The sequence below is a fragment of the Sarcophilus harrisii genome, chromosome 2 (assembly GCF_902635505.1).
Source record: "Sarcophilus harrisii chromosome 2, mSarHar1.11, whole genome shotgun sequence".
In the NCBI taxonomy this organism is placed as follows: Eukaryota; Metazoa; Chordata; class Mammalia; order Dasyuromorphia; family Dasyuridae; genus Sarcophilus; species Sarcophilus harrisii.
The window spans coordinates 306047453-306059341 of NC_045427.1; the positions used below are offsets into that span (position 1 = coordinate 306047453).

Genomic DNA, 11889 nt, shown 5'->3' on the forward strand with positions numbered 1-11889 from the left:
TAAAGGGGAATGAACTTTGTTGACTAAGACCTTGTATAGGCAGCAAAAAAAGAAATCCACTGGTGTCTGTTCCTATGGCTGTGCCCACACAGGGCATTTACCTATTCTCTGCCCTTCTCCTATAGATTTGGACGAATGTGCTGGGGAGGAAGAATGTGCACCCCATGGCGAGTGTCTCAATACCCATGGGTCCTTCTTCTGCGTCTGTGCCCCCGGCTTCTCCAGTGAGCCCGGGGGGACTAGCTGCCAGGGTAAGTGACTACAGATGGTGGGTCTCCCTGTGGAGGGTGTAATCCATTCCAGATGCCAGGAGTTGGGCATTAAGAGCCTAGACAGATTGCTAAAACCACAGCAGAGACCAACCACGAGAGGCTCAGGAGGCCCTGGTTGAGATGCACTCTTTGCCTGCTTTGCCCTTACCTGTGCCATGGAACCAACTACTCTTGTCTCTTCCTTCTACTTCTGGTTTATCCAGTTTGGACACTTTTTGGAGTATTGGAGACTTTCAGCTCTGTGCTTTCCCATTAGCCTCTCCATCTGCACCCTAACTATCCCTTGTCCAGTACATTTTGTACCCCAACTCCACAGAAATAACCTCCCTGGGAGGAGACAACTGAGAAGAGACTTGGCCTTAGGCAAGGGGATGCTCATTGGCCTTTTCGTTTAGACGTGGACGAGTGTGCCGATATAGCCAGGTGCCTTGGAGGGCAGTGTCTCAACACAGAAGGTTCCTTCATCTGTGTGTGTGAGGGTGGATTCCGGTCTTCTCCAGAGAATGGGGAGTGCATAGGTAAGGACTGGACATAGTCAACTTGTGCTTCTGTTCAAAACAGAGATTTAAGAGGCAGTGTGCCATAATGAAGAGTCCTGAAACGGGTGTCTGTGTTACCATAATGTTCCAGATTCTCTAATTTCTTACTCTATAATTTCACTGAATTTTATTATCTTCATTTAAAGATAATATTTGAGCCATCTAACTCATTGGCTTCGTATAGGGAAAATCCTGTCTAAATGTGACTTATTATTCCATCTCCTCTGTCCATTCTCAGCTCCTTCCTGACTTTGATAAGTATTGTAAAGTTAAAAAGATAGGAGGCACTGGATAGTCCCTAAATTGCCAAAGGCATTAGAAGTAGTTTCAATTGAGCAGAAAGGATTTATTGAGCATCTGCTATGTATACAGAACTGAACTAGAAATTAAGGGAAAATCTAAGAGAAGTAAAAATTTCCTTTACTTAGTGAGCTTATATAATCCAAATGTGATTTTCTTTTTTTAAAAAAATTAATTAATTTTTTAAACTCACATTGCTTTTTGAATCATGTTGGGAGAGAAAAATCAGAACACAAAGGAAAAACCATGGGAGAGGGGGGGAAAAAGTGAAAATAGCATTTGTTGATTTAGATTCAATCTCCATAATTCCCTTTCTTGATACAAATGGCGTTTTCTGTCCAAAATCTATTGAGACTGCTTGGGATCACTGAACCACTGAGAAGAACCAAGCCTCTCATATTTGATCTTCACATATTCTCCCTGTTATTGTGTACAATGTATTCCTCACTCTGCTTGTTTAGCTTAGCATCAGTTCATGTGAATCTTTCCAGACCTTTCTAAAATCATCTTGTTCATTATTTTTTATAGAATAATACTGTTCCTTTACCTTCATATGCCACAGTTTATTTAGCCATATAATTTTCTTTTTAAAAGTCCTTTCATACATTTATCATTCTGAGAGCTTATGGAAGCCCTGAGAGAGTTATTTTACTATTGTGAAGAAATGGCTAACTTGGCAAGACTTATATAGAATAGACTAAGGTCCCTTCATGATTAAAAGAGAATTGAGAATTCCCCAAGAGAATTGAGGCCCACATGTGCAAAAATATGGCAGCTCTCTTTGTAGTGGCAAGAAACTAGAAAATGAGTGGATGCCCATCAGTTGGAGAATGGCTGAGTAAACTGTGGTATATGAATATTATGGAATATTATTGTTCTATAAGAAACGATCAGCAGGATGATTTTAGAGAGTCTTGGAGAGACTTACATGGACTGATGCTAAGTGAAGTTAGCAGAGGCAGGAGATCATTGTACATGGCAACAGCAAGATTATATGATGGTCAGTCTGATGGACATGGCTCTCTTCAACAATGAGATGATTCAGGCCAATTCCAATGATCTTGTGATGAAGAGAGTCATCTGCACCAAGAGAGAGGCCTGTGGGAACTGAATGTAGAACACAACATAGCATTTTGACTTTTTGTTGTTGTTTGCTTGGATTTTGTTTTCTTTCTCATTTTGTTCCTTTTTGATCTGATTTTTCTTGGGCAGCATAATTGTGGAAATATGTATAGAAGAATTACATCTGTTTAACATATATTGGGTTGCTTGCCATCTAGAAGAGAGGGTAGAAGGGAGGGGAAAAATTTGGAACCCAAAGTTTTGCAAGGGTGAATGTTGAAAATTATCCAAGCATATGTTTTGGAAATAAAAAGTCTTTAATTATAAGGGGGTGGGGGTGGGGGAGGAAAGGAAGCGGGAGGAAGAGAGAGAGAAAAGGAGGGAGGGAGAAGGGGGAAGGAAAAGAGGGAAGGAGAGGGAGGGAAGGAGAAAGGGGAGGGGAGAGGAAGAGAGAATTGATCATGGGATCTTTGGACCAAATCAGTAAATTGAAACTGACTTATACATCCATTCTTCCTCCTGGGGCTCCTGCGTGGTGGTGCTGGTGACAGATGTGGATGAATGTAAGGACTTTGGGGACACAGTGTGTGGAACCTGGAGGTGTGAGAATAGTCCTGGATCATACCGCTGCATCATGGGCTGTCAGCCTGGCTTCCATATGACCCCAACAGAAGACTGCATTGGTAAGTCAGGACAAAAAGAGAGTGGGCAAGGACCCGGGACTACTGAAAGGTCCAGGGAGAGGGATGGAGGAGGAAAAGGGTCCATCCCCTTCCCTTATATCTCTCAGACATAGACGAATGCGCCAACGAGACCTTGTGTGGGAACCATGGCTTCTGTGACAACACTGATGGCTCCTTCCGCTGCCTGTGTGATCGTGGCTACGAGGTCTCACCTTCAGGCTGGGATTGTGTAGGTGAGAATTCCACAGGTCATCCCTGGAGGATTTCCTTGCTTTCCAAAAGCCTTGAGCATCTTGCCGTGGCAGCTCTTGTGGCCTTCTAAATCACTCGGATGAGGAATAAGTCCCAAGGAGGAAAAAACACTGAGTACCTGCTCACACTGGGTTTAGTACAGTGGGGTACACAGAAGGCACATTGTCCTGCCCTCAGGAGATAATTATATGGTTGGAGATAGAAGCCAGCAACAAACAAGAAAATAAAAAACTTCAGCCTGTAAGAAAGGCAGTGTTGTTGGAATGGGAAGGACTCTGGCATTGGGAATCAGCTCTGTCATGATCTATGTGACTTTGGGCAAATCACTAGCGAAGGCAGGGTTCTCTGGTTTCCTTCCATCGATGACAACTTGTGCTTGTACATAATAAATTATGTGGGAACTAGAACAGTTTATTAGGAAGGCTTGATGTTGTTCTAGAAGCCTTCATGAAGGAAGATTCAGGGAGGTCTTTAACCTGGCTCTTTTCTACTGCCCAGGGGTTTCAAAGGAATAAGGGCAGGCAGGATCTGCCGTCTTAGGGTAATTTGCTAACCCCTAAGAAAGAGCAGATTTTGTCTCTTTCCCCTGACTTGCCTCTCTTTCTGTCCACAATCCTGAAACCCATTCGTCCATGTCCCTCTATCTCTCCCCCTCTCCCCACATACAGACTTACACATTCATCCCTCTATCTCTTCCCTCAAATCCATCCTGCTGGCTTGCTTGCTTGTTGTGGGGACTAAGATTTTGGAGAAGACCAGATAATGGGGTCCCAGATTGGCTAGAGGCAGAAGTCAGGTCCCAAGGAACAGGAGGGCTGAAAGGGATCAGACCCCTGTCTCCTGCAGAGGTTGCCTTTTTCATTCTATCATTAATTCTCCTTTTCTGTGTAGATGTGAATGAGTGTGAGCTGATGGTGGCAGTGTGTGGGGCTGCACTCTGTGAGAACGTGGAAGGATCTTTCTTATGTCTCTGTGCCGATGACCATGAGGAATATGATGCACAAGATGGCCGTTGCCGCCAGCGGACTGTAGCAGGTAAGGGGTCTGCCCTGGGGGTGAGGGGGATGGGACAGAAGGATAGTAGGTGGGTGTTGGGCAAGCCAGAGGGCAGGGAGTGAGGCAAGGCAGAACTTAGAGAAAGGAGGCTAATTAATGACAACACCAAACAGTTTTTCCATTGTCTCTGAAGATCAAGCAGTCACCTTGCTCTAAGGGTGTTCTGCTCCTGTCCAGGAACTCGCTGGAAGAAAGACTATTTTAGAACTACAGTTTATTTTGGGGCAAATGTATAGGAGGCTGAAAAATAGATGTTAGCAGTGTGATACCTCTGGTTGACTTTGGGCCACCAAGGGACAGAATCAGATTGATTTCCATTAAATACAGGCCAAGAAAGCATGAAGGAGCTAACTGGGGAAAACTTCCCTGGACCAGAGCGCAAATTCTGCTACTCGGGACCAAGCAACCAGTCACCCTGCACCAGCATCCTGGGTCGGAACACCACAAGGGAGGAGTGCTGCTGTACCCAGGGAGCCAGCTGGGGAGACAGCTGTGACCCCTGCCCTTTCCCTGGCACAGGTGGGAATCCCCGGGAGCCACCTTGAAAGCATGGGGCTCAGGGAAAGTCTGTGAATTTGCTAGGGGATGAAACAACACAAGCAGTGAAGAAAAAAAGCTAAGGTGGGAGAAAGGCTTTGACTTCATCTGAGCTCTGGTTTTTCTCTTTACTATTCTTCCCCAGTGGAATTCAGCGAGCTCTGCCCCAGTGGGAAGGGATATATCCCTGTGGAAGACACTTGGATGTTTGGACAAACCACATATACTGGTAAGGTTCTGGCCCAAAGCTCTTCTTCATCCTTGCCCATTCCTATCTCCTGAGCAGATAGGACAATGCCTGTGATGCCCGTCAAGGTTTTGATCATTTGGTCAATAACAGTGAATCAATAAATATTTATTAAGCACCTATTATGCACCAAACACTATGCAAATAAAAATGAAAACAAGACAGCCCCTGTCCTCAAGGAGTTTACACTCTAAGGAAGAAAACAATATACAGAAACTGAAAAGTGGGGAGGAACTCACAGCTCTTTTTCATTTCAAAGGCATTTTCAGTTAAATGTCGCCAAGGAAGACTACAGGTTTCTTCTGTTACCCATCACTCTTCCCAAACCACCAGTTTTCTTCTTCCCTGTATTTGTATATATGAAGCCAGCCTAGAACTGCCATTATTACTCTCCCTCCCTCATAGCCACGTGTGAACATAAAGGAAGTGGAAAGAAGAGAGAGTATCTCATTGTCCTGCCTGCCTCCCTCTGTTCCCCTCCCATCCCCACAGAACCCACTACAGATTTTAGGAATCCTAGCTTTTCAGGAGTTCATGTAGGAGGGTCCCTCTCCCTGATGACAACTCTGTCCCCATTCAGATGCAGATGAATGCTTGATGTTTGGCTCTGAGCTTTGTCACAATGGCCAGTGCCTCAACACAGTGCCTGGATATATCTGCCTTTGTAACCCTGGCTATCGCTATGATGCCTCCCACATGGAGTGCGAAGGTAAGGTCTGATCTGTTCCTCAAGCTGGCCGTATGCTCTGTGACCCAGAGCTCGCCATTTCTCTTGCCTTGAATTATCAGGAAAATCCATCCTCCCCTTAAGGAAGGTGATAGCAGAAGCAGCTGGGTGGTGCAGTGGATGGAGCATCAGCCCTGAAATCAGGAGGACCTGAGTTCAAATTTGATCTCAGACACTTAACACTTCCTAGCTGTGTGACCCTGGGCAAGTCACTTAACCCCAATTGCCTCAGCCCAAAAGAGAAAAGAAAGAAAAGAAAAGAAATTATTTGAATAAAGGTGATACCTTCTCAAGGAAAGGGGCTTCCCTATCTGGGGAGATACCTGGCTAGAGGCCCTGGCTGGGTTAGAGACTAGTACTGTTCTCTAAGACGAGGGGAATTAGACGGCTTTCAGGGTTGCATCCTGATGTCTCAGGAGTGACAGCCTCTGAGGCTCAATTTTACAAAGATAAGTAACTGGTTTGGCCGTGTACAAGAATCCTCCTAGGAGGGATCGATCCCACTGAGAGGACCCTCTAAGGTAGCTAGATGGAAAAGTGTTTAGAGCCCTGGACTTGAATCTGAAAGATCTGAATTCAAGTACTGACTGTGTAACTAGTTATGTGACCTTAACCTGTGTCAACCTCAGTTTCCTTATCTGCAAATGGGGATAATAGTGCCGTGTCTGAATTGTTCTGAAGATCAAATGAGGTAACATATGTCAATTGTTTTGCATACCCAAATGTTCTAAATAAAAATCATCCTCATCCATGTGGAGTCATGCCACCCCAGCCTTCAGTTGGAACGTGAAGGATGGAGAAACTGAAACGTCTTTGTTATTCACTTACACGAACTCTATGCCCCCCCTCAGTTCCCCCATCTCCTCCCCTGCTCCTGCCACCCAAGCTTCTTCCTGTCTTTCCCACAGATCATGATGAATGCCAGGACACAGCCTGTGAGAACGGAGAGTGTGTGAATACAGACGGCTCCTTCCACTGCTTCTGTAGTCCCCCCCTGGTCCTGGACCCCAGCCAGAGACACTGTGTGAACAGCACGGGCAGCATGGGTACGATCAGGGCTGACACCGCGTGAGCCAAGGCCAGGAGCCTGGAAGGCAACGCTCACTGGATGTCTTTCTGTCCTTTGGCAGACCTCCCCGACCATGACATCCACATGGACATCTGCTGGAAAAAAGTCACCAATTATGTGTGCAGCCAGCCCTTCCGAGGTCGGCGCACCACCTACACCGAGTGCTGCTGCCAGGACGGGGAGGCCTGGAGTCAGCAGTGCGCCCTGTGTCCCCCCAGGAATTCTGGTAGGAGGGATGGCCACACCTTGGATGGCTTAAGGGAGAGGGGCGGCTGGGCTGGGGGTCCATAGACCTGGGCCAGAGACAACAGGATGGACAGATTGCTGTAGGATGAATGAGAACCTGAGAGGGGGAATGGTAAGGAACTCTGCTGTTTCCTACTGATCCCCCCTGGAAAGCCCTCTGAGGAATACCTCCCCCACCAAAGTTAAGTCGCATTAATGTGCCCTCTGTGCAGCGAAGAAATGTTATTATTGTTCGGCCTTCATTCTCAAAGGGGACCAGGATACTAGAAAGGGGCTTCTGGGACGTGCAAGTGAGAGTGGGGGGGAGGGGGGTGCTGTGCAGAGCCGTCCTAGGATACCTGGAGCTGGCCCTGGCTCTGGGAACAGAGACCAAACTGAGGTTCTAAAAGGCACTGGTTACTCTGAATTTGTGCCCATCGCTTTTCTCTCCTCCTTGACAGAGGTCTTTGCCCAGCTGTGCAACGTGGCAAGGATAGAAGCTGAGCGAGAAGCCGGCCTTCATCCCCGGCCTGGCTATGAGTATGGCCCTGGGCCTGATGACCTGCACTATGGTCTCTATGGCCCTGAGGGGGCCCCCTTTTATAACTACCTGGGTCCTGAGGAGGGTGCTTCAGAGTCCCCTTTCCTGCACCCTGGCAGCGGCCCAGTGCCCAATCTTCCTGCCCTTGAGCCACCACTGCAGCCTTCAGAAGTTCAGCCCCACTTCCTGGGCAACCGACCAGGTTTGTGCTACCTCCCTGGGGCACTGATGGGGGGAGGTGGGATCAAGTGTCTTTTCCTGCTTTCTCTCTTCAGACCCAAACGCCTAATTCTTTCCTCCCACATTAGAACAGGGAAGCCTGGCTTCACCAGTGAGTCACAGAAGTCAAAGGACTGACACCTGGAAAGGACCCAGTGCTACTTAGCCTCAGTTTTCCCATCTATAAAATGAGAGAATAAGGAGCAGGACATGGGTGATGACTAATTCTGTGACCCTGTACTGCCTCTCACAAAGAAGTTAATGAATGGATAGGAACCTTTGTGTTACAGTTATCAGACATTTAATGAGTAGTAATGTTAGACTAACTGCAATGTGTTAGACTTGGGGATTCATTCAAGAATCATTTAGTAACCACCAACTGTGTACAAAGCATAGGCATTAGGGGAGTTAAAACTCGATTGAAAAATTGAATTCAATTACAATTCAAACATGCCCTCAGGGTGCTTACAAAATCTTTTTTGGGGGGATGATATATGTAACATCCTCCATACATGCTTTTACATGCCCCCCAAAAAGACAATAACTATAAAAAAAATAGGATATTGTCAGAGATATTTACAAATTGACTTGAAGTTAGAGAAAGAAAACTCTGCTCTAGCTGGCTTTTGAAGAATACATAGGATTTAAAATATGATAGAGAGATAGGAAATTCTTGCAAAAGGAGTACCATGAACCAAAGCATAGCACGTATGGAAGAAATTATGGTCATCTTCAGCTGTGTCCAAATCTTCCTGATCCCTTTTCTTGGCAGAAATACTGGAGTGGCTAGCCATTTCCTTCTCCAGCTCATTTTACAGATGAGGAAACTGAGGCAAATGGCGTTGTAAGGAACTTGCCCACGGTCCCACAGCTAATAAGTGTCTGAGGCTAGATTTGAATTCAGGTTTTCCTGACTCTAGGCCTGGAACCTAGCTGCTCATAGGATCAGGAGTTGGCTGTGAAAGTTGGAGTGTAACATGAGATAAGGCTTACAAGTAGGGGAAGTGTCTAGTGGTGAAAAGCCTTGAATGCTTTGGATCTGAGCCCTCATATGTCTGCAGTCTCCTGACAACCTTGGGGCCTGATCTCAGAGTCTTCTTAGGATAGATATGTGTGTGTGTGAGTGTGTGTAATAATATATATATATATATATATATATATATATATATATATAATATATTAAATAATATATAAATATAGGATAAGATTTGTCTATTAAAAACAGACAAAATAGGAAGAATATGGCTAGGTGATGTGTTCTTCCTTTTCTCCTTCCATCCTCTGAATCCCCCAGGGAACTATGACAGCTTTGAAGGTCTCCGAGCAGAAGAATGTGGCATCCTTAACGGCTGTGAGAATGGCCGCTGTGTCCGAGTAGATGAGGGCTATACCTGTGATTGCTTTGAAGGCTTCCAGCTGAATATTGCCCAGATGGCTTGTGTGGGTAAGTTTAGAACGGGGGAGAAATGTAGAGAGTGGAATTCCAGGGAAAAGGGTTTCTATGGCCAGGTTGTGCAGTATTAACAGGAAAGACCAAGTAGCTGATTAGGATCCCCCTAATATGAGGGCCATATTTGGAATCGGCCAGCTCCAAGTACTCGATAGGTCTATTCTGGAGATTTTCAGGACAGGACTAAAAAAAATGAACAAGATTTCTAGAGCTGCTACCCTAGCGGTTGGTACAGGACTGTTACCTTGTACTTTTCAAAATATATGCAAGGATAACTTTGAAAAACCTTGTGTTCCAGTTTCCCTCCCCCCCCCCTTCCCCTAGATGTGTTGCCTTGTACTTTGGAGAGGAAAGTATTACTTCCTCATTTAAGAGTTAGTTCTCCAAGGCCAAATACTTCGATAAGGGAAACTCACTGCCTTATCCTTTTTCTTATAGATATAAATGAATGTGAGAACATGCATGGGCTCATAGCTCCCTGTGCACATGGTCACTGCGAGAATACGGAGGGCTCCTATTACTGCCAGTGCCCTGTGGGCTATGTGGCCATGGCAGGGCCCCCTCGCTGTATCCCCAAGGAATAATGAAGGACAGCACTTGGCAGCCACCTGGAAACGGCCCGTCATCCACAAGGGCCCTGAGGAGGAAGAGACCATGAAGGCAGCAGTAAGGGGGCTGGAGGCTCAGCCCCCAGCAAGTCTCCTTCTCCCACCATCTCTCATGGCTAAGGCCCTCAGGAGGCCTGCTTCAGCCGGGAGTTTCCAGCTTGGCTCAAACACCACCTGCTGCTTTGATGCTTCAGCCACTGGTCATGGGGCCTGACTCATTGCCTTGCCCTGTGATACTTGCTGAGGGAAGAGCCCATTCTCTTCTCTCCAAACTGTGCCTGTCTGCAGGGCCCTTTAGCCTCACACTATAGGCATCCCCCTCCAGCTATGACTCAAAGGAACCCGCAGCTGCGAAAGGGGCAAACAGCTGCCTCACTCTTTGGCCAGTCGTTGAGGGCCGTAGCGCTGGACGGGGATTAGAGTTTTGCTGATGATTCCAAAGCCCCTCTTGGGAGGACGTCTGTCTCTACGAGGCTGGGCTGGGCCCTTCTTTTGATGTATCTCCATTTTATAGCCAGTTCTGTGACCCCAGGTGGGCAGCAAACCCCCTCACCACAGAGCAGCAAGACTGGTGCGGGCCTTCTCCTGTGCAGGAGATTCCAGAGAAGGGAAGCAAAGCAAAGACAGACCCAAGAGAAATGAGATCAAAGCGGGATGGGGTAGGGGAGGAGAGGAGAATGGGGAGGCAAAGGAGAAAGAAAGAGCCAAAATTTTACAGGAGTCCAAAGGAAACATTTCAGTGGCTTCAGCTTGGTAAATTTGCATCTCCCAGCAGGGCCCAGCCCTGTGTGCGCCAGTAGCAGGGCTGTTTGTTGCAAGATGCCCTCCTCTCCAACAGACCTTTGTAAACTACACATAGCTTTTTGTAGAAACCAAATCTCTCTTGTGCTCTCCTTTTTTGAAAACCAGTTTGATGTGTTATAAATAAAAAGGTCGATTTTCTGGCCTGTGGATTACAGTGTATGTGTAGTGTATTTTTTTTTAACCTTGGCTTAAGCAATTCAGTTTTAGTTGAATTCATACAGGGAGTGAGCGAGCAGATGCTTATCTAAATCCAAGACACTGTTTGGAGCTAAGCATCCAAAGCTAACTAGCTAAGCAGAGTAAAGCAGGGTTAATGGAACAAGAATTACTGAAAGCACATGACACATTATTGGGAAACCTCTTATCAAACTTTCCTAGAATGCAGTTTACAGAAAGGGAAAAATCACAAACTCAGATATAATTTTCCATTTCTGTTCTGAAACCCTGGTACCCAAAGAAAAATATTTCTTTTGGGACCTTGACGACTACTTTCTATTTTGTTTTTATTTGGTATTCAAATAAAGGGCCTGCTTTAATTTAACCCAGCAATAGCTGGAGTGATATAGTTCAGTCTGATAGAGACATAAAGAAATTCTTATAGAGGGTGTCTATACCTAAAACCTTGCTGGTAGGGAAATGGGTTGTCAGAGAGTCAGGCCCCAACATGCCTTGTGTCTTGCCATCTAATCCAATAGTGATCTGGATTTCGCTTCTGAAACTGGCTTTCTGCTTCTACATTGGACTCTGAAGAAATCTTAGCACCAACCCAGCATGATCTTTTTTGTTCTCATTTGGACTATCTTCCCTGAGAGGGAATTGTATCTCCTAAGTTCTCTTTCTTGTCCTACTACCCCAAACATGTATACTTCTGCTACTCTCTCTTGACCCAAGAGGACCCAGAATTAGCCATGATTACTTGGGTCCTTACTAACCTATTTGATTTTTGATCCCTGACCTATTACTTAATAGTTAGTTAGTTTTGCTGAACTGCTTTTTATTATTATTATTATTATTCTTTACTATAAGGGATGACTTTCTGAGCAGGAGAAGGGAGAGGAAGGGAAATGAAACAAAATTATAAAATTTTATTTAGAAATATAATTTGACAAAAACTAAAAAGTCTAAAGTGGTCAGGACAATTTTGAGAATTGGGTTAGATATAGTGATGTGTATAGGTTTTGTTTTGTCATTTCCTTTATTTATATTGTTTTAGTCATTGTTTTTGTGGTTCTTACTTTTCTCTGCATCAGTTTAGAAGTCTTCTCATACTTTTCTGAAGTTTCCCTAGTCATAATTTC

General features: G+C 45.5%; 1 protein-coding gene across 2 annotated transcripts in view; it reads left to right on the forward strand.

The window, feature by feature from the left end:
- Nucleotides 1–10745, forward strand: part of LTBP2 (latent transforming growth factor beta binding protein 2) — a 183917-nt gene extending 173172 nt beyond the window's left edge. For both annotated transcript variants that reach the window (XM_031952523.1, XM_012547766.3), the window contains 13 exons: nucleotides 126–251; nucleotides 668–790; nucleotides 2725–2856; nucleotides 2964–3089; nucleotides 4000–4143; nucleotides 4492–4683; nucleotides 4847–4930; nucleotides 5529–5657; nucleotides 6584–6721; nucleotides 6806–6970; nucleotides 7431–7712; nucleotides 9024–9173; nucleotides 9618–10745. In XM_031952523.1, coding sequence (XP_031808383.1) covers nucleotides 126–251; nucleotides 668–790; nucleotides 2725–2856; nucleotides 2964–3089; nucleotides 4000–4143; nucleotides 4492–4683; nucleotides 4847–4930; nucleotides 5529–5657; nucleotides 6584–6721; nucleotides 6806–6970; nucleotides 7431–7712; nucleotides 9024–9173; nucleotides 9618–9763 — 1937 coding nt within the window. In that variant the 3' untranslated portion in view covers nucleotides 9764–10745. The remainder of the gene's footprint in view (nucleotides 1–125; nucleotides 252–667; nucleotides 791–2724; nucleotides 2857–2963; nucleotides 3090–3999; nucleotides 4144–4491; nucleotides 4684–4846; nucleotides 4931–5528; nucleotides 5658–6583; nucleotides 6722–6805; nucleotides 6971–7430; nucleotides 7713–9023; nucleotides 9174–9617) is intronic.
- The last annotated feature ends 1144 nt before the right edge of the window (nucleotides 10746–11889 follow it).